The sequence below is a fragment of the Pteropus medius genome, unplaced genomic scaffold (genome assembly GCF_902729225.1).
Source record: "Pteropus medius unplaced genomic scaffold, Ma_sr-lr_union100, whole genome shotgun sequence".
Taxonomy (NCBI): Eukaryota; Metazoa; Chordata; class Mammalia; order Chiroptera; family Pteropodidae; genus Pteropus; species Pteropus medius.
In genome coordinates this window covers 1,457,673-1,480,062 of record NW_024344374.1, presented here as the reverse complement: position 1 = coordinate 1,480,062, position 22,390 = coordinate 1,457,673, and the positions used below count along the sequence as shown (strand labels likewise).

Here is a 22,390-nt window from a genome sequence, read left to right as displayed (position 1 = left end):
GTTAACTGTCCTATATTAAGTTTGCATATTGTTTCCAGCATTCTGAAGCGTATCCAATTCCTGGAAGCATGTTTATAAGTGATTATATTTAACTAATTAGTATTTAACTAAATATTTACAACTGTTTGTATCAAATTTATGATTCATTGAAACTGCACTGTCTTGCCTTTTGATTTGAAAATGCCCTGAGCCAGGCTTATATATCCTTAGTTTCAGTTTTTACTTAAAACAAAATGAACTATATGTGGCAATTTTATTTTTTTTGAAATGGAACAGACAACTCTCAAATAAGCATGGCACTGGAAGACCAGATTATTATAACTGACAAATCTACAGATGAGAGTTTTCCAATCGAGAGGGTGAGAGACACCAGGTAAGAGGTTATAAAACATTCTAGAGCAGTTTCTTAAAATACAGCCTACTTTCACTCTGTCATCAGGCAATGGTTGGGAAAGGAAGGGGACATATGAATTTTTTAAAAGTATCTTAGGCAACTCTGATTATACGCAGTCATCCCAATGCCTCATCCTTTCAGGGTGGAGAACCAGTGTCATAGAAAACCCATTAAACTTAAGTTAAAGGTAAATGTCATTGCTATCCTCAATGAGTCTCTTACTAGACCTATCAATAAATTAAAAACAACTTTAAGTTTCACATCCTTTAGAGGAGCTGGAATGAATAAAATCACAAAAGCAGGAATTAAAGAAGGAAGAGAAGCAACAAGAGAAAAATACTCCACAAACTAAACTGCCTAGACACCTGCGTGCGTTGGCAGGTACGACAATACAGCATGATCACATAATACTGAGAAGAATATTTGCAAAGAGAATTGCTAAACAGCCTAAGTGAGCTTTGTACACAAAAGTTAGGGAATGAAGAAAAAATGCTCAGACTAAACTGTAAAGCAAACATTACAGAGGATGTAAACATGTAATACAGTTGAGGTGGTTTCTGGGAATTACCAAAGGAGAGAAAAAGATAAATTCATTTTAAAATGAAATTCTTGAAATACAATAATGAGTTATTCCCAAAAGGACAAGAGAGGAAAGATATCTAAATGAAAGGTCTATCTACACAGTGAACTTGAGGGGACAGATGCACCAAAGATGAAAATGGGACAATGAGACAACAGAAGGGCACTAAACCGTGAAAGGTCAGAAAAGGGGACAAGAGGCACAGAAAAGAGTGACCTTTAAAGCTGTGTCCAGAGCAGGAAGATGGCCACAGAATGATCTAGTGCAGATAAAGATGCCAGAGAAGGTTCAAAACTAGTTTAAACCTCTATTTTGCTTTCACTTTCTCCCCAGAAGGTAGAGTAAGATTAAGAAAGTAAGATTAAGCAAGAATTTACTTTGGGCCACAAAGCATTTTGGCACTGCCCTCGCACATCCTAAATCAACAAGCAGGATCTGAGACTTACAAGTTGGTCAACAAACCAAAGGCCACACTGACTTGAACCCTTAGGAGACTGATCCCCAAGTGTTGCTCTTTGCAGCATGGCCATTCTCACTCAAACTGGAGAGAGAGAATAAATGTACTGGAGAGTCAGTTATGGACCAATCGAAAACTGGGTCAATCCTGTGGGAACCCAAAGCAGATGAAGCCCTACCTGGACATGGAAGTTCTGTCCTTTATGTGATACGCAACATTCCCATAATAAAGATTAAATAGGATGATATGAAAACACTTTATTCATTGAACAAACATTACTAAGTATTTTCAACGTGCCCACTCCTGGGCTAGCCCCTGGGGATGTGAAATTCATTTAAAAAAAAAAAAAAAACCCAACCCAAAAACAAAAAAACAGTTCTCGAATGCAAGTAACTTACAGTCTAGAAAAGACAAATATATAGAGTCATTTCAAAATCACGTGACATATGGCAAAGTTGAGATGGCAGAGGAAACGGTGTAATTCTGCATGGAGGATAAGGGCTTAGAAGAAGCATTATAGGGCAGAAGGCAGTATCTAAGCCACACTGTGAAAGTGAGTAGGAAACTGCACGCGTAAAAGCACAGAAACATGAAAGGACATTTAAAGAATTGTGAGTAATTTGATAAGGTAGACTACAGGATAGGACATCAAAGGGCTTTGTGCCAAGAAGAAGCAGGGGATGGAAGAGGCAGCCATTCTCAGAATCCGGAGGATCTTAAAGCTCTACTCCATCAGGCAATGTGCCTTCAGATGGCCATGGCACAGTGACGGCCAGGTATAACCAGCCCCTCAGGTTGAAGGCCAGAGAGAGGAAGGCTGGGGCACCAGCGGTGCTGCTCTAGAGACAAGCCTTTGCCATTAAATTGCCTCCTGCTGCCATGGCAACTCTCTGCGGCAAGGCTTTTTGGAGCAAAAGGTGGCAAGCAGATACTAGGACTGCTGGCCGCCTCCTGCCGAATTTGGCTTCTCTTCTCTCTAATCAGGACGCAAGCACTGCAGTGCTAAAGCTGGCAAGCTGGCTGAAAAATCCCTCTGTCGCCTTCTGATTTAGTGATTCCTGACACGTGTTTTCCCTAGAGAGAAATAAAAATGGACCCTGGTCATTTTCCCAATTATTACCTCATATCAATTTACAATTTATAGCCCCTTTCTACAGAGTATGGTGCTGTTCGTGAATTATACCAAAAGGAAAAACACAGCCTAGCAGAGGCTTCTGCTATTGCTAAATATAGACTGCAGAGAGCTGGGGATCTGTCCACCACCCACAGTGGAATTTTGCCAAGAGGAAGCCTCTTACTTCCTGTGTGAGGTGCCAGCAAGGCAATTCCAGTCATCCTACTGGGGTGTGACCCAATTGCCCCATGAAGGGCCGTGTACAATGATAGAGCTATGGGGCCAGCGTACTAAAGTTGGTAAAATCCAAACTAACTCAACACACCTAACTGTAACACATCATAACTAAAACTTTGTTAGCCCTCAGCTTTCTGGAACAAAGCTAAGGGGGAGAGAGAGAAACAAGCTGAGAGCAGCAATTTGTCTTTAAAACTGTAACTCTAGAGAGTGGCCGAGAGAGCTATACGATGTTCACAGTGCCCCCAAGACTATGTGGACACAGGCTAGAGGACAAAAAGAAAAGGAACGAGGTGAAACAGACCCATGTGGCTGATGACAGTGATGTTCCAAGTTCCTACTGTCTCCCCAGTCCGAGTGAGGAAAAGGCAAAAAAGTCCTAAGAGTTAAGACTCATTAAAGAAGTGCTTAAGCATGCACCTCTCCGACCTCCAGAGAAGCAAATGAACTCTAACTAGCATGGCAGCCTTCTACATTAGCACTTCTACAGCCCTTGATTCACAGGTCACTGCTACGAGAAACTTCCATATTCCTTCTGGTAAATTCACAGCACTGAGAGCCGAAAACAACTTAAAACTGTGGAGGAAGCCCAGGAATCAGATTAAGACAGCTATACTCAGAGGATATCTACCCTCTGACCTCACCTCCTACTGGCTTCCTTTCTGCTTCTCAGACACTCTGGCACACTCTCACCATGGGGCCTTGACACTTCTAGCTTCCTGAAATGTTCTTTCTCCAGGTAAGCAGTGTGGCTGTTGCTAGCTCCTTCATTTGCTTTAAGTCTTCACTCAGAAGTAACCTTCTCAATGAAGCTTTCCCCAGCCACCGTATCTAGAATGCCAACACTACTCTGATGTACCTTATCCATCTTTCCTGCTTTGTTTTTCCTCAGAGCTTACACTCACTAACACACTACATAATTCACTTATTATCTGTTTATTATCTATCTCCACTGGTAGAATACCAGCTCCCAGAAGGCAGAGATATCTGACTGTTTAATTCATCACTATATCCCAGTGCCTAAAATAGTGTCAGGAATAAGGAAGGAGCTCCTTTCCTATTTGCTGAATTAATAAATGGATGGTAATTACATAAGATTTTACCAAGTGAGGCAGGGGTAGAGGGAAGGTAAGGAAGAAGATATATTAGGTAGAAGGAAATACTCTCATTCATCCAACAAAATTTATTAACATCGCTGCCAGGTGCAGGGCTAAATAAGCACAAGCAACTGTGATAAATAAGACCAACACAAACAAGTGTCTCCCTTCCCAGCATTTACAGTCTGGAGAGTAGAGAGGCAATTACAAAAGTGTGTAAGTGCTATAGCAGAGGATGCATCGAAAGGGCCCCGTGAATAAAGAGTCGGGATAGGAGTCCAGAAGAAGAAAAATCTAAAGCCAGGACCTAAAGAAGGAGTAAGAGCTAGTCAGGTGTAGAGAGAAGGAGGTGGGAGCAGGAGGGAACAGAGCATGCAAAGGCTTATAAAGTGAGAGCATAGCATAACTCAGAAAAAGAAAAATGTCAGGATGGCTGCGACAGACACTGATGAAAAAGACAGATGGCTCGATAGATGAGCTGGAGCCAGATCATGTAGGGCCTGCGAAGTGATAGCAAAGGTGTTAGAAAGTTTGGAGCTCACCCTAAAAACACTGGGAAGCCACTGAGAGTTCACTGGCTGCAACATGGAGAATGAATTAAAGGCAAGTAAGAAAGTAAGGAGATTGGTCAAGAGGCTACTGAATCCTTACCAAGAAATGACGACTTGGACTAGACTGGAATGGGAATCAAAAGGAGATTTCAAAAGCATTCAGGCACAATTAAGAAGACCTGATGACTAATTATATGTGGACGGAAAGGTATAAATTAAGAGTGATGCTTAGTACCTCACTTAGACCAGGGTGGCTAGGGCATTCTGGTTTGGATTCCTATTACATTCAATAAGACAGGGGACTCAGGAAGAAGAGTATAGTATAAAGGGATAAATATCATGTTCCAACTTTAGACAACTGAGTCTGGGGTATCTGTGGAGTGTCCAAGTGAGCCTAGACGGCTGGCTGTAGTATTCTAGCAGAGAAATCAGAACAGGAGACAGAGATTTTGGAATTATCGGCATATAAATAATAACCTCACCCCTGGGAGTACATAAGATCACCAAAGTGAGCGTGTAAATTGAGATTCTTATCCTGGGTGCAATCTGTGACCCCTTTGAAACTGTACGCAAAATTTCATGTACAAATTCACATGTAGTTTTCTAAAGAGAGACTTCATGCTTCATAGTTTTGAACTGATTGTCAAAAGCCCCAAAGAGATTTCCATGGGGCAAAAATGATTCTCCTACTTAGCTACAGTGTCTGTCTCCTTCCTATACATGTACTATAAATAACTGCCAGGGGAAATAATTGCCAGAATGGTAATCAAGTGTCAGACATAAAATTATGTTCCTCATACTAAGACGAGAAAGAAAATTAAAACACCTTTTAAAAATATTTCACAAGAGCTATAAGAAAGAAAACGTTTTCTATTTAATCTCAAGTTCACTGTCAATACTACATAGTCAGAGGGAGCATTCTCAAAATCAACTTGTTCTAGCACTCTTACTGAGAAATAATATGTGCTAAGAGCCAATGACTAGAGATTTATTTTTTTTAGTTTAATAGACTTATTGATATATAATTTATACACCATAAAATTCACCTATAAACTGTACAATTTAGTATTTTGTATAATTCAATGTTTTTAGGTATATTTTACTAAGTTGTTTATCTATTACCATAATCTAAATTTTAGAACATTAAGTTACTCCAAAAAGAAACCTCATACCCATTAGCAGTCACCCCCCACTTCCTAATGCCCAGCCCTAGGCAACTAATCTACTTTCTGTCTCTATAGATTTATCTATTCTGACAGATCATATAAATAAAATCATATAACATGTAGTCTTTTGTGACCGGCTTCCTTTACTCAGCATAATGTTTTCAAGGTCTGTCTATGTTGTAGCATGTATCAGTACTTCATTCCTTTTTATGGCTGAATAATATTCCATTGTACAAATACAGCACATTTTGTTTATCTCTTCATCAGCTGGTACACATTTGTGTTGTTTTCCCTTTTTGTCTATTATGAATAATGCTGTTATGAACATTTGCATACATGTCTTTGTATGGACTTATGTTTTAACTTCTCTTGGGTAGATACCAAGGAGCAAAATTGCTGGGTCATATGGTAACTCTGCTTAACATTTTAAGGAACTGCCAGACTGTTTTCCAGACCAAGTACACCAATTTTACATTCCCTGAAGCAATGTATAAGGAGTATAATTTCTCCACACCCTTGCCAATACTTGTAACTATGCATCCTTTTTATCACAACTATACTAGTGGATGTGAAATGGTAACTCGTTACAACTTTGATTTGTATTTCCTTGACGACTAATGATGCTGACCATCTTTCCGTGTACTTATTGGCTATTCATCTCTCTTCTTTGGAGTAATGTCTATTTAAATCCTTTGTCCACCATAGATTTCTTTTTCATCTTTGAGAAAGACGGAGTGAGGCAGAGATAGGCACTAGATAATGTCAAAACATTATGAAATAATTATATTGTAAGAGAAAATAAGCATAAAACTAAAGAAAGAAGAGCACTTAGGAAGTACAGGAATCAAAGGACGAGGGGTTAAAGAAAGGTTCCAACGGGCACAGGAGAACATACATGCAAGCTAGAAGGAGAGAAGGCTGTGGTTAGAATGCGGAATTCTTGAATAATTAGTTTGAATTGATTTTATTGGTTGGAGCAATTAAGAGTGATGACAAAGACCAAGCTGTGACTGTGGAAGAGAGAATCCTGAAAGTCCCCACTGAGAAGATACTCAGACGGTTCCCAGGGCTTGAGTGAAAATCAATGACACAATCTGTGAAAGAACTTTGTAAATTACACAAATGCACAGTTGGGTAAACTAGCTGTGTTTCCGCCATCTGGTTAAAAAGAGAAGAAGCTTTAATAAGTAACTTTGAAACTTATTTTGGAAGATAATGATAATGAAAATTATTATAATAAATAGCAGTTAACACTTATGGTTCCAGGGAATGTGCAAAGGAGAATGCATCATTTATCATATTTCTCCCTTTCAAGTAGGTATTACTATTAACTTTGCAAATGAGCATCTTTAAGCCAAAAACATTATTGCTGTTATTTTCTCCAGTATAAACTGTCATTGGTTATCTGTCCACTGGATCTATCCATATAGATATATTCCTAATTACATGAAAAATTTTACCCATCATAGAAAAACTACAAATTCTATAGCCAAGATATTGCTTTTATTTTTATATAGGAGAATCAAACTTTTTGATCAAACATACCTACCTTGGTACTACTTTATTTCTTTACTGCTTCAACAATGCCCAAATTACCTCCTCTCCACAACAAAGGTAGGTACTGTGTAACATCTGTTTTAAAGTATTTGACTCACATGGAATTTATTTTGCATGGTATAAATTAAGATAAATCTAAATGTAGTTTTCTTTATGTTATCATTCAACATTTCTTTAAAAATGTATTTTGTTTTAAAACTGACTGCTTTCAGTTTTTACGTAACTTGTTTAATCATACCTTAAACTATTATCGGTTTACTTTTGATATTTCTATTTTGTTTCCATCACTGTAATTAATCTACATTCGGGTAGTCTTGTTAGTAATATGCTTTGGAATAGGTTTTGGTCTTGAATGGCAAAACTCTTTTTGTTCCCTTCTAAGCTACATAACCGTTAATTAAACAACGACAACTATAGATACATAACCCTTACTCAGACAATGAGTAACCCTTCCCCCTTACATGTTTTGATTGGTGAGTACAATAATTACCAATATTTAAAAATCATAAGATCGATAAGTGTTATGGTCTGAATGTGTCCCACCAAAATTCATATGTTGAATCCTAACTTCCAGGGGGGCCTTTGGAGATGATTAGGACAAGATGGTGGAGCCGTCATGAATGGGACTTGTGCCTTATAAAAGAGGTTCCATAGAGATCCCTCCACCATGTGAGGGCACAGTGAGAAGGTGCCGTGAATCAGAAAAAAGGCATCATGCTGGTGCCTTGATCTTGGACTTCCAGCCTCCAGAACTAAGAGAAATAAATTTCTGTTGTTTAAAAGCCACTCGAAATTAAATTAATTAATTAATTAAATGAAAAATAAAATATCACCCAGTCTGTGATATTTAATGACAGTAGCATGAACAAACTAAGACAATAGGTCATGTGTGCCCTACTCTCCCTCTGCCATTAGATTTCTGACTTCTTATGAAAAATTAGCATCACTGGGCCTATCAACCCACGTGCCAAAAATCAGCTAGAACTGAGTAGCAGCAATCTTCATTTAAGAGGCACACACACATAAAGTTCAAAGTGTCCAGCATTCCCTGTTGTTTTGTTTCCAGCCCACTTAAGTGATTTATAGCGCTGCCTAGAGTCCTCTGGCTTTGCAACCTCCGGCGAAACCCACAGTTTCCCTTTCTACCTTCTAAGACAGAAAGTTCAGTTAACTGGGTGCTCAACTTCAGTAACTACACTTAGCCTAGATTTCTGATCTAGGCTATTCATGACTTGGTAGCATGGCTCCTGATTTTTTATCTCCATTTACTTATCTTACAATACATGTACCTAACTCTAATCCTCTCAAATTATTTTGCGAACAAGAATAAATTTTAAAAAGGTTTTCCCCCTGAAGTTCTTGCCTGCTTCTTTACTCTGTGATTTATATTATCAATCAAGTTCAATTCAACATCCTATTGGGATTGTAACTGATACTGTATTACAGCTATAAATTAACTTTGTTAGTGTTCTCATATTTATTATATTAAGACTTCTCAGGCAAGAGTAGATTACATATCTCTTACTATTTGTTTTCCTTTCTTCCTATTAAAATATTGTAATTCTCTGTTTAACCTTATATCTTATTAGATTTTATTTTTTAATAAAACAAGCATTATCTTTTTCATTATATTTTGTCTACTGATAAAATAAATGACTGAATTCAGTTAGGCGTATGTTTTATAGCCCATGATTTCAGCATCTCATTTCAAGATATGTTTTTGTTTAATCTCCTAAATATTCAGGTTACAATCCCCTGTCATTGGCAAATTGTATTATTCAATAAATGATGCTGGAAAAACTAGATTTTTGTATGGGAGGAAAAAAAAGATAAGCCTTGACCTTTCACATGGTACACAAACATTAAATCAAAATAGATCATAGACATAAACATAAGAGCTAAATGAAAAACTTGAAGGAAAGAAAAAATCTCTGTGACTTTGGGGTAAATCGATGATTTTCTAGCTAGAACATAAAAATCATAAACCATTAGGAAGACACATTTTCGAGTGTTTTTAAATGTATCTAATGGGAGCCCTGCAGTTACAGTCCTGTTCTCCGAGTTTCTGTGACCCTGCTAGCGCCGCCAGTTTGGACTTCCAAACTGCGACTCAGCGGCTGCCAGTGTTGCGGCCGCCCATAAAGGAGCCGAGGCCAACGGGGGCGCTAAGCGGGGCCCTGTGGGCAACAGGTTACAGCAAGAACTGATGACTGGTGACGTGATGTCTGGTGACAAAGGAATTTCTGCCTTCCCTGAATCTGACAGCCTTTTCAAATGGGCGGGGACCATCCATGGAGCAGCTGGCACAGTTTATGAAGACTTGAGGTATAAGCTCTCCCTAGAGTTCCCCAGGGGCTACCTTTACAACGCACCCACCATGAAGTCCCTCACACCCTGCTACCATCCCAGCGTGGACACCCAGGGTAACATCTAACTAGACATCCTGAAGGACAAGTGGTTTGCCCTATACGACGTCAGGAACAAACACACGTGCTGCCCAGCTCTGGAAAATCCTCACTGCCTTTAAGAAGTATCTGCAAGAAACCTACACAAAGCAAGTCTCCAGCCAAGAGTCCTGGATCTAAGCTGTCCAGCCTCTCTCCTTGTGCTGTCTTTTAACTTTTTCCTAGATGGTCTGTCCTTTCCTTGATTTCTGTATAAGACTCTGTATCTTCTGCTGTGGTATCATATTTGTTTTATTTGTTTTTAAATTGCGTCTCTGGTTGAGCCCTTATGATGAATATATTAAATAAATACATTTTGGGTTGAAAAGAAAAATAAATGTATCTAATGGATAAATTTAGATTTCTTCAAAATCAAACACTTGCTGGTCGAAAGGTACCATTAAGAAAATGAAAAGGAAACCAGATAAGAGAAATATTTGCAAAATATGTATCTGACAAAGGTCTTGTATCCAGAATACATAACAAACCCCTATAACTTTTTAGAAGACTAATTTGTTTTTTTAAAAAATTATGTAAAAGAAGATGTATGGATGGTCACCAGCACTTAAAAAGATGCTCAACATCATTGGTCCCTGGAAACATGCAGATTAAAACCACGATGAGATGCTACTACGTACACACTAGAATAGTTAAAATTAAAAAGACTAACAACACAAAATATTAGTGAGGAGGTGGAGTAACTATAATCCTCCTACTTTCCAAGTGGGAAAGCAAAATGGTACAAACAGCACCATTTGGAAAACAGCTTGGCAATTTCTCATTAAGTTAAACACACCCTCACTATATGACTCAGCAATCCTAAGCCTAGTATCTAACCAACAGTAATAAAATATTACACAACAACATGTACACAAATTTTCAAGGCAGTGTTATTCACAATAGAAAAAAAATAATTTTAAATACAGAAATAATGCAAATATCCAAAAACTGGTGAACAAATAAACAAAATGTGTATATCCGCACAATGGAATACTACTCAGTTATTAAAAAGGAACAAACTACTGATATAGTAACAGATGAATCTCAATAACATTATTATGCTATGTTAAAAAAGCCAGACCCAAAACACTATATACTACATATATATGTGTGTGTGTGTGTGTGTATTTATATATGTGTATATATACATACATACATACTCACTATATGATGCCAGGTATATGAAATTCTAGGAAAGGCAAAACTATACTGATAGAAAGCAGATTAGTGGTTCTTTGGGGACAAGGATGGGGACAAGATTGACTGCACAGGGGCATGAGGTAATTTTCAGGGGGCAACAGAAGATTATGGTAGAAGGTACATGATTGTATATAGTTACCAAATCTCAAACCGCACATTTAAAATGGGTAGATTATTACATGTAAATTATACCTTCATAAAACTATACAAATAAAATATTTTACGTTTCATCTTGAAAACATACTTTACAAAATGCAATTTAATCTCAAGGTTCTCAATGGATAGCAAAGAATTTAACCTACCCAGAAAGAGGTCTGGACTTTGCCCTGAGCTTCTGGGAGTTAATCGCTAAGCCTTTGAGGAGCATCTTTATTTGCCTGGGGCCTTGGGTCATTTTAAACTTAACAGTGTAATTTAGGGTGGGGACAGGCTACACCAGATAGAATTTAGGCAGGCTGACCACTCTTAGAAAGACCAGGATTATACATTATCGGTTTGACAAAAGGGGCTGGAGACTGAAATCAGTAACATGGGCAATGAATCATGCTTGCATAATGGAGCCTCGATAAAAATTCCGAGCACTGAAGTTTGGGTGAGCTCACCAGCTGGCAGTACTCCATGTGTACTGTCACGTATTAATGCCAGAAAGGTAACATGCCCCGACTCCCTTAGGAAAGAACAGAGGTTCTGCCCTATGTTCTTCTTTCACTGACCGATTTTAATCTGCAGCCTTTCTCTGTAATAAACCATAACTATGAGTATCACAGATTTCAGTGAATTTTGTGAAACCTTCAAGCAAACTATCGAACCCAAAGGTGCTCTTGTGGACCCCTGAACTTGTAACTGGTGTCACAGGGAGAGTGGTCATGTGCAGACTGTGGACCCTTGAACTTCTCAGCTGCCCTCAACTCTCACATCCAAATAAACATAAATAGGTGGCAAAATGATAACTATAAAATTCATAGCTGAAGTAGTTAATAATTGCCTAGAGTATATTACAAAGGTCATATCCATGAGCTTATGTACAATAACAAAAGCTTTGCAGAATCTTTACAGCTGCCTGGTAAACCTGGAACCAACCCAAGTAGTGAGACTGGACTGGGCATGTGGAATTGGCTGTTTAGTTTAGATACGGCGAGTATACACACCTAGGTATGTAACACAGAGAAAAACCAGTCATTCCATCCTTGCCTTGGTACATACATGTCATCTAATTCTGTTAAATAGCTTTTTACTTCCCTATTTAGAATCTGCAAAACATTTCGATTTTCAACTCCTACATTTTCTAAAGTATATACTTGGGTCTCTTCTTTCACATTGCTAGCAGTATCATCCATAGTAAGTATTATCTTAGAGGTAGAATTACACTAGCAATACAGGCATTACCTTTGTAAAGAGTCAACAAAAATTTAGGCTAAAGAGTGGTATAGTCACAAAATATTTTCCAAGTATGCCTTTCTAAATTCACCTTCTGAAAATTTAGCCATCAATTTTATAACTTCTAACATTTGCCATGAGAGGAAAATAAAAGTTTAGGAAAACCTGCATAAATAATGCAAGAAGTTTCCATTTAGAATATCATAAATGTTACTGTTTCTGGATGCTTATGAATTTGTGGGAAAATGAATCCACGAATGCAAGTTCAAGTGAAGTATCTATCCAGGCTGCTCTTTTTCATGTGGAACCAAACTAGGAGAGGTGGTAGGTTAATGTTGGAATCAGAATACTTGATAGGAGGCAGGTAGGAGAAAGCTTTCCCTCAAAGCAAAACTACAATCATCCAAGGCTTAGAGTATCTCCATTTGTTCAAACTTATCCCTGAGTGTGGGAAGGAGCAAGTGATCTCCTGGGCTGCTCTGAAGAATAGCCCCAACACTCTGTAAGACTCATACATTAGCACAGTAGATAAATGGGACTCCCTATCCTATCTCTCTACAATTCTACAAGAAAGAGTTGGGAGCTCCCTCCTGTGTAGGCCAGTTTTCACCTGGCTTTAGCCTGGCCTACAGAACTCCAACTGCAGACTCAACCCATGCTGTTCATCAACCAGTGAGAACCAAGCTTGGCATTCTAATCCAAATCTCATCCTCACTAGAGATGGGCTCTTGGAGCCATTGCTCAACTCAAGAACCCACATGACCCCCATTCACCAGCTATGTGTACCCTTCTTCCAGAGACCTACTATTTGATTCTCCCCTGCTAAGATGCAAGCTCTGCTCTGAAACCCAGACCTTCTAAATGGGGCTCTAAAACCTTACTTAAGATGACTCTGTCCCTGAACCCCCCCAATCATTGGCTGAGAGATTCTTCGACCCACATGCACAATCTGAAACCACGATGCTACCTTGAAGGAGAGGTCAGAGAGATTGAAGCATGAGAAGGATATGACCCTTTGTTGTTGAAGGAAAGGGACCATGAGCCACAGAATATAGCCTACAGAATATATAGGCTGCCTCTAGAAGCTGAGAACGACTCCTCGGTCAGTAACAAAATGGCACCTCAGTCCTATAGCCACACGGGAATCAAATTCTGCCAACAACCTTAATGAGCCTGGAAGAAGATTCATTCCCCAGAGCTTCTTGTAAGGAATGCGGCCCTGCAGACACTGTGATTTCAGCCCTGTGAGATCTGGAGGAGGGAACCAGCTGAGCCATGCTGTGCACAGACTTGTAATTTAGAGAACTTTGTTGTTTTAAGCCACTTAGTTTGTGGCAATTTGTTATAGCAGCAGTAGAAACTAATACAATGGTGGTCCCAAAGCTACCATCTCATTGCCTTATGTTCCCCTTCCCACTAGCCTGCTGGAGTCACCCAGCTTTCATATATAACGCTTTTATAGGATGTCCCACATTGTACTATCATAGTTTTATCTGTGTATTTTGTCTTCCTCACTAGAATGTTCTTCCTAAAACAGATGGTAATATGGCGTGGTATAGACCCAGAAAGCTTGGCAATCTTCTCAGAGTAGTTTAAAAGTGAACACATTCTCCATATTGATACAATATCACTACTAAGCCTCTAAATAAGTCTTTTCAAAAGCTAATAAGTAATTAGCAATCATGGGGTAGACTGAACCAGACATTAAACCTACAGAGGTCTGAGCCACTAAAGTCCTACTCTGAATCCATGCAGCAATTATAAAGTTTCCTTAAAATAAGACTATCGTCTATTAATCAATTATCTTATAAAAATTAACATTATCAATTTAAGCTACATGTTTTCCAATAAACACACAAATGGTAAAATTATCCAAAAGTGAAATGAGAATAAAGCATTCTATCATTAAAATTCATATTCTTTACCTGACAGAGAAAGAAACACAGACAGAGAAAGAAACACAAATTATTCAAAGCTTTCACAGCTTATATAAGTGCTTTGGTTCTTTTCAAATTTTTTTTAGTTATAACTTTATTAATTTATATAACCTGCCCCTTCTTCTCTGCATGTTCTACCAAAAATTCCTTCCGTCTTTAAATGTCGGGAGGGAGAGGCCCCAAAAGTGAAAAAGGTGGGATACTGGATCACTGTGTAGCTTACCAGAGACAGTGCAGTAATAATGCAAAGAGCACTAGACTGACTGAGTGTAGAGAGTGCAGTGCTAGCCCTGGTATATCTTGTCTTCATCATGTCACTCACGTTTCCTACACCCCAGTTTCTTCACCTATAAGATGAAGGGGCTCAGTGATCTCAAGGGCCTGTCCAGCACAAACATTTTAAGCTGTGGATTTCTGGGGAATGAGACAGTTAAAGAAAAGAAGTGAAACTCACTGATTTTCACTAGATACTCTGCTAGAGGTTATAAAGGAAATTGGAAAAAGGTCTCAAATAAAATACCCCCTACAGACAACAGCCATGCATGCCATCAACCTCCTCAGACTATACTTCCTGTACAGACTGTTAACAATGGTTACCTGAAACCCAAGAGGCATTTTAGGGCCACAGAGCCTTTATTAGTGATTGGAACTTTCCTTAGAGGAAGGACAAAAAGATAAAGAAGAAAGTTAGATCTGTACCAAAAAAAAGCATCTTTAGAAACTCTGTGGAAGAATCAATATTGATAAATGAGATACAATGGGAAAATTTTTTAGAGTATCAAAGAAATTAGACACTAAGCTCTGTGTTAGGATTGTTTGTAGAAGAACAGCGTCCTAATAATTATATAATGCCTCTATCAAAAAAATTAAAAGTAGTTCCCTACCTACCCTCACCAGGCTTTACAATAACCTATGCATACCAACAGCCACTGACACCTTGCCATAGCCTCTCCCATCCCAGGCACCCAGGACAAGAGAATGTCCATAGTAGAAACACAATAGCTCCCCTCCTCCAATCGTTTCCCCAGGGGCCAACAGAGCTAGACATTTGCCTCAGCATAGTCCCATAACTACTAATTCAGGTATCTTAGACCTAGAAGCACCCCTGCTTCATCCAAATTGATAGGTAGACAGGGGACTTCCTCTCTGGGAACAATTACTATAATTCTCCATCTTCTTCTCCTCCTCATCGACTGCTAAAAATTGACACTCTAAGGTTAGCTTTATGGTTTAGAAAATTGTAGGCAATCAAGAATGTGGAGGAAGAGATAGGAGATATGTTTTTGAAACCATCAGAGTTCAAAATATATTATTATCACCTGACTTCCGAGCACCAAAAAAACTGGCTGTAAGCCATAACCATGTCCTATATACCATTACCACCATCTACCATAGCTCAGCTACAAAACAAATCATTTTCTTTTCCAGGCCTCAGTTGTCACTCACAAATATTTGATGGAATGCTTTAAAGAGGCTACAGGCTAGGGAATCTTAAAGATCCCTTTCATCTCTGACATTTTATGGTTTTGAGATAAACGAGCTTTTCTAATTTGACCCAGCCTCAGAGCCTTATTCACAACATTGTTTCTATGCAGAAAAGTTTTATATATCTCCAACAACCAACTTAAAAATCAACCCTGAGAACATAATTATTTGAAGTTGGGACATTCCCGTTTCTCATAAAACACTGTCTGACATTTCTCTATGTATCCTTATTATTACAGTAAATATACTACCAGGTCAAAAATATTATTTGGAGAAAAAGAACATTTTATAATTACAATGATAATAAAATACTGCCTTTTCTTTGCCACTAATAGAATTCTAATAGTCACCTTGGCATCTTAAATTTTCTGGTTAGAAGAGGTCAAAGGCATTTCCCTTCCATCACTCTCCTGACTTTCCTCCTTCCTATTTTATTGCAATTCAATAAGCCCTTATGAAATAACTTTTGGGTGCTCAAACCTAGGAGTTATACAAAATATAGTGCTCCAGGGAGACAGAGCTGGGCAGTGTGGCAGAGAGACTCTAAAATGCCCAAATTATCACTATCTCCTAGAATTTATATCCTTGTTTAACCTTTCTGCCACCCTTGAGATTGGGTAGGACCTGCAATTTGCTTCTGAGCAGTGGAATATGGCAAAATGACAGGATATCACTTGTATAAATACATTATATAAAATTCTAACTTCCATCTTGCTAGCTGACTCTCTATTGATGCTCTTCCTTGCTGGCTTTGAAGTAAGCCGCCATATGGAGAGGCCCAGGCCATATGGAGAGGCCCACATAGCATGTACTGAAAGTGTCCTCCAGCTGACAGCCAGTAAAAAGCTAAGGCTCTCAGTCCAACAATCCTCAAGGACTGCGTGCTGCCAATGACCACATGAATTTGGAAAGGGAACTTCCCCGGTAGAGCCCAACCCTGACTAACACCATAACTGCAGCCTATGAGAGACTCTGAAGCAGGAGACCTAACTAAGTCATATCCAGATTACTGACCCACAGAAACTGTGAGAGAGTAAAAGTGTCTGTGACTTGTTTTAAGCCACAAAGTTGATGGTAATATTGTTACCTAGCAATTGATAATTAATGCAGGCAGATGAGAAACAGAATTTAATTAGAGAACGACTTAGAGGCAATAGAAAAACAAGTATGAGATAGGAAAATTCATAAAGGAAAGATCGCTATGAGTTAAAGTTAGTTTTGAAATATTTCATGAAGAGGTTAGTTATGAGACCCACCTTAGGTCTTTCAGGAATTCAGATTGGCAGAGAGGTAGAGTGAACAGCACAGAGATTAAATTGACTGAATATCACGGACAATAATATTAGCACACTGAGCAACAGTGAGAGAAGATTAAATACGTATAATGGGTCCAAATCACAGGAAGCCTGGAATGGCAAGGGCTGAGTGGGCTCATCTTTGATACTATAGGAAAAACTAGAGAAAAGGCTCCTGAACAAGGAAATGACAATAAAAAGTGTTTTAAAGCACTTAATCCCATCACAGTATAAAGGCTGGAGAAGATTTAGAGAGAAGACCAAGAACAGATATGCTAGGACAGCAGTCTTCATGAGAGGCCAACAAACATATAGAAAAAAAAAGGTTCATGCTCATGAATAACCAAAGACATGCAAATTAAAACTATAAAATGCCATTTTGGGGTTGATCAATTAGTAAAAAATAAAAACTAGTAATACCAGCAAAGATAAAGCAATCTCAGACACTGTTAGAATGTAAATGGTACAGCCTCGACGGAAAGCCATTCGGCAATATACATTAATAATCTTAAAATATTCAAATCCTCGGACTCAGTTATCCACTTCTCAGAACATACTCTAAGGAAATAATTTATTTACTCATTCAACAAACATTTAATCGAGTGCCTACCATGTTCCAGTTACTGAGGGCATAGCAGTGAACAAAACAGACCTCATCTCTGCTCTTGTAGAACTTAGAAGAGCCAAATATTTAACAAATAATCACAAAATAAATGTATAATTACACATACTACAGGACACAATGAGTATTTTTAAATACCTAAGTTAAATTGTGAGATCAGAAAACACCTTTCTTGGGAGGAACATTTATACTGAGAACCGAAGGACAAATACAATTTAGCCACATGAAGAATGAAAGAAATTTTTTTTCTGAAAGAGGAAACAATACTCATGATGGCAAGAAAGAGTTAATTGTAGTCAAGATTTTAGAGGATTCATTCATAAACGTATTCAACAAAGACGTATGGAGGGCCTAGTAAGTACCAGGTACTAGGAGCTGAGGATGAGAAATGAGAGAAAGTGATCAAGGTCAAGTTGAGGAAATAGCACACGAAACAAGTATAAAAAAATTCCATAGCTATGGAAGAGCCTACTAGTCATAATAAAGCCGAAGATGCATGAGGAAATGAGTGAAAAAGAAGGAAACTAATGCACTCAGCAGAAAAGAGAAGATAAAATAAATGTAACAAACACAAAGATTTTCTGCCTCTTTTCAAATCCAAATAGACTTACCTAAGAAAGGTATATTCAAAAATGTCTTATTCATCTAAAAAATTTTCCATATATAGGTGAAAATACTTCAATCAGTGAGCACTATAATGCTCATATGTAGAGAAGAAGCAAGTAGGGATCAAAAATAAATTTAAACATGTGTATATATGAGTGAGGGGAAACTATTTCCTCTATGGCTATCCGTGAATGGCTCCAACTATGCAAGCATTCAGGAAAAAGTAACATCTTTTTTTTGGAATAATAAGCAGGCTCTCTTTGTAAGAGGTCAAAATGTACACAGACTAATCCAAGGATTTGACATTAAAAACTGACCAAATGGGTCTCCATTAGGTTAAGTGTGAAGAGGAGCATTTACACAAACCTTGTGATGAGAATATGCTTGTAGTCAACAGAAAGTTAAAAAGAGAGACATAAAAATGATTATAGTCTCATGTGCAGTAGACCTGAGGAAGTTGACAATCCTTTTCTTCCTACTTCCTCAATTAGTTAAATGATATTTTATGTTTGTTACATGACAATGGCATTAGAGATTTAAACAATATTTGACAGCTTAGACATTACCTCCAAAAATAAAATATGTGGAACTCTGCACTATTTTTGCAACTTCTATGTGAGTCTAAAGTTATTTCAAAATAAAAAGTAAAAAAAGCAAAAAATATATGAGTCATCTTGCTACAAGAAATAATACAAGGCCTAAAATTTGTGTTAATTTCATGAGGCAATCAAAAAAGATAAATGAAACAATCCATCAAATTACTCTCTAAGAGTCCAATTGTCACTTCTCCTGTCAAGGGACACTGGTGCCTACAAGATGGAAGCTAATGGTCCACTGCCTGCCAGACTTTTGGGAAAGTCATTTAATTCTCTCATCTTCTGCTACATTCACCTCACAAAGTTAGGTATCAGATGTTTGTTGACAACGGTGTGCTATACAATATTATTATCATTATTTAAATTTTATTTATTTGAACTTCATTATTCTTTCATTAAGTGGAGGAATATATCTGATATATAATTAACTATTTGAATTCTTCACATTTGTGAAATTATCAAATTAATTTTATATTTTTCAGTAGGAACCCAGATTTAACCAACAGATTTATTTTATTATTAATATAATAATAACAGTTATTACATACTGGAAAATGCTTCATAATAGAAATATAGCTTAAAAATGTTTTTATCTGCTTGGCCTTTTCCTATAAAGTTCATTAATAGAATTGGTTAACCAGCGACCTTAAAAATTAGTTCAGTTAATTCTGAAGACCTGTCTAATAAAGTTTGATAGGGGTATAAATATACAGTTTAAACAAATACACTGACATCATGTAATAAAATATATTTGATAAACTATATTTTCCCCAGAGACATTAAAAATGAAATACTAGTACTTTCAGAGGGAAAAAAAGGCAATTAAGTCAGGAATTTCATGAAATCCAAAAAATGAAAATGCATCTTTTATAAAATTGGATTGAAGTATACTTAAAAATGATGCATTATAAAATGTTTCTTCATAACTTTAATGTTTCAAAATCCATTATCATCCCTCTGTCTCCCATCAAGTATAATCTTAAAGAGGAAAATATCATGTTATTTTCTAGGTTAAAACTTAGTGTACAACCTAAAGGCTAATGGAAAAACAAAGTACAACAGTAACCCTCTCAAATCAAGCCTTTACTCATTAAAACCTCAAGGTAGCCCATTTTTAACATGGCAGCTAATTCTGTTTCCTGGAAAAAGTTATTTATAGACCAGAAATGATTCAAGTGGACAGTTAAAAAAAAACAAAACACCAACAGGAGTCATATAAAAATAATATTCAGTAAGATATTATTTTTATAACAGTAAGAAAAGCAGGATTCTCTCCCCCCACTTCAAAGTTTGCATAGTGTTTATCATTTAGCAACAGTCTACTCACTTCCGATGGGTGTGGTCCATGCCACTGTTTGGTATTCCTTCCAACTTTGCATTTTTCTGCCCACAGATATTTCCAAAGCTGTCGTATCCTGACACTAGTCTTGCTGCTGCACCTGTTGCTACTGAAAAGCCACAAATAAATCCCTAGGAAAAAAAACAGAAAAAAAAAAACATACAAATAAACCATTTCAATAGCAACAGTCACTACTTGATACCATAATGAGCTTCTTTTGTCTGTTGAAGAGCACAAAGAGCTATCTTTACTTGTTGCAAACACTATTCCACTGTTTTCCTCGGATTTCACATAAGCAGCACAAAGAAGTGCACGGGGAAACTATTTACTACCATAACAAAACAAATCTCTAAGCTTTTACATCATGAGATCATCTTTGCATTTTTCAATAATAACAGCTTCTCTGTATTGAACATCTGCTCTATGCCAGGCTCTGTACTGGGTGCTTACCATACATTATCACTAATCCCCATGATGAGAAAACTGAGTCCCAGAGAGATTAAATAAGTTTACCAAGGCCATAGAAGCTAGTAAAGATTAGCATAGACTCAAACCCAGCTTTCTGCACTTTTTAGTTGTATTTGGTTGTAAAAGAATACAATAAAGTAAATATGAAAGAAAAAAATTCAAAGGACAATAAGTATGTGGGTTTTGAATTATTATCACTTCAGTGCACACAATACTTCTGTGTGCTTCCTGCAATAAAGCTGTATTCAAGCCAAAGAATTACGCCATGAAGTACCACCATGCTCTTAATACTGGAGGCTCAAGGAGTGAAGCACTGGGTCTATGTGACACAAAGGTCACTTCATTTCATGGGAATATGCTTCATCACAGTGCTAAAGGCAAATGGTAGATGCTTCAGAACTTCATCGTGCTTGCTGAGTCAAGTATGCGTTGACCAAAACAAAGCAATAAAACCTATACTCAACCACAGGCTACTGGGCATAAGAACCGGAAGGTGAATCACTGCTGACAAACTGACTGAATCAGGAGAAAAGACTAGGGTTAAGAAATATTCTTGCGACTTGGTTCTTAATAGGTTGAGTTCTTGTTATCTTTATTAAAATAGCTAACAAAGGCAGAGGTTAGTGGTGTTTAACTCATCATAATCAAGCATCATGACTAGTACTTACCTAAGCAGTCCTGCTAGATCTCAAGCCTACAGTGGTAAATACTGTACTCACATGCAATTTCTCAGAGAAAAGTATTTCTCTCTAAACATACTTTCCTAAAAAGGCAAATAAATTCTTTTTTTTCTAAACAACCCTCTATTTTTATCGTGCAGGTAAGGAAAGTGAGGGTGGAAGAGCAGAGAGGATTGCTCTAGCTAGTAGAAACCTTTTTTAAAATTTTTATTTTTCTATTAGAGTTGACATTCGATATTAGGTTGTTAGTTTCAGGTGTACAACATAATGACTGGACATTTATATAATTTACGAAGTGATCCTCCAATTAGTCTAGTACCCACCTGGCACTATACATAGTTATTATAACACTATTTTCCCTGTGCTATACTTCACATCTTTGTGACTATTTTGTAACTACCAATTTGTACTTCTTAATCCCTTTGCCTTTTTCATTCAGCCCCTTAACACCACCCCCTGTAGAAACTTCTTGAAACTATAAGAAAGAAGATTTAGAGTAGCGACTATCCCTGATTTGCTACTCTCATGCTCTCTGATCCTTGCCAAGTTACTTGAACTCTCTGTGCCTCAATTTACTCACCTGTAAAATAAAGATTATGGTCGCTCATAAGGCTGCTGTAAGGGTTAAATGAAATAATCCAGTAAAGTGGTAAGAATCTTGCTTGGCACATAGCAAGAGCTCTGTAAATATTAGCTATTATTGTTAGAAATGTGAACATGCTCTAAGGGAAAGACCATGGGCTTTGGGGTTAGATAAACTTGCAATGATCAATGTAACACTGATGACTCCATTTTCTACTTGAGTGATGTTGGACATGCTTGCTTAATTCTTTGTGCCTCAGTTTACCGACCTATAAATTGGGGCTAAAACCACTTACCACAAAGGCTGCTGTGAGAATTACATGAAATAATACATGTAAAGTGTCTATTTCAAAAAATGTTAGTACCATTCTGCCTCAGAGCAGCAGCTAACTGCTAGCATGAAGACTAGGCATAGGCTGGTCAGTTCTCACTTGTTCGCCTTCACCCTGTTGTCCCTTCCCCTCTCTCCTGACTTCTCCAAGGATACTGCAGAGCAGTTACTTCCATCTCAGAACTTTAAGCCAATACTAAGACATGGGGAAAAAAAATTTAATCCCTTACATACATACACATGTGCAAATCAGCATGCCATTTTAAGCATACCCT

At 37.7% G+C, this 22,390-nt stretch overlaps 1 protein-coding gene and 1 pseudogene across 3 annotated transcripts in view; one reads left to right on the top strand and one right to left on the bottom strand.

Moving 5' to 3' along the window:
- The window catches only part of SLC44A1 (solute carrier family 44 member 1), a 161,308-nt gene that overhangs the window by 86,093 nt on the left and 52,825 nt on the right, over positions 1-22,390 (bottom strand). For all 3 annotated transcript variants that reach the window (XM_039870611.1, XM_039870609.1, XM_039870610.1), the window contains exon 3: positions 20,043-20,185. In XM_039870611.1, the coding sequence (XP_039726545.1) occupies positions 20,043-20,185 (143 nt within the window). The remainder of the gene's footprint in view (positions 1-20,042; positions 20,186-22,390) is intronic.
- Positions 9,345-9,753, top strand: LOC120608705 (ubiquitin-conjugating enzyme E2 C-like; annotated as a pseudogene).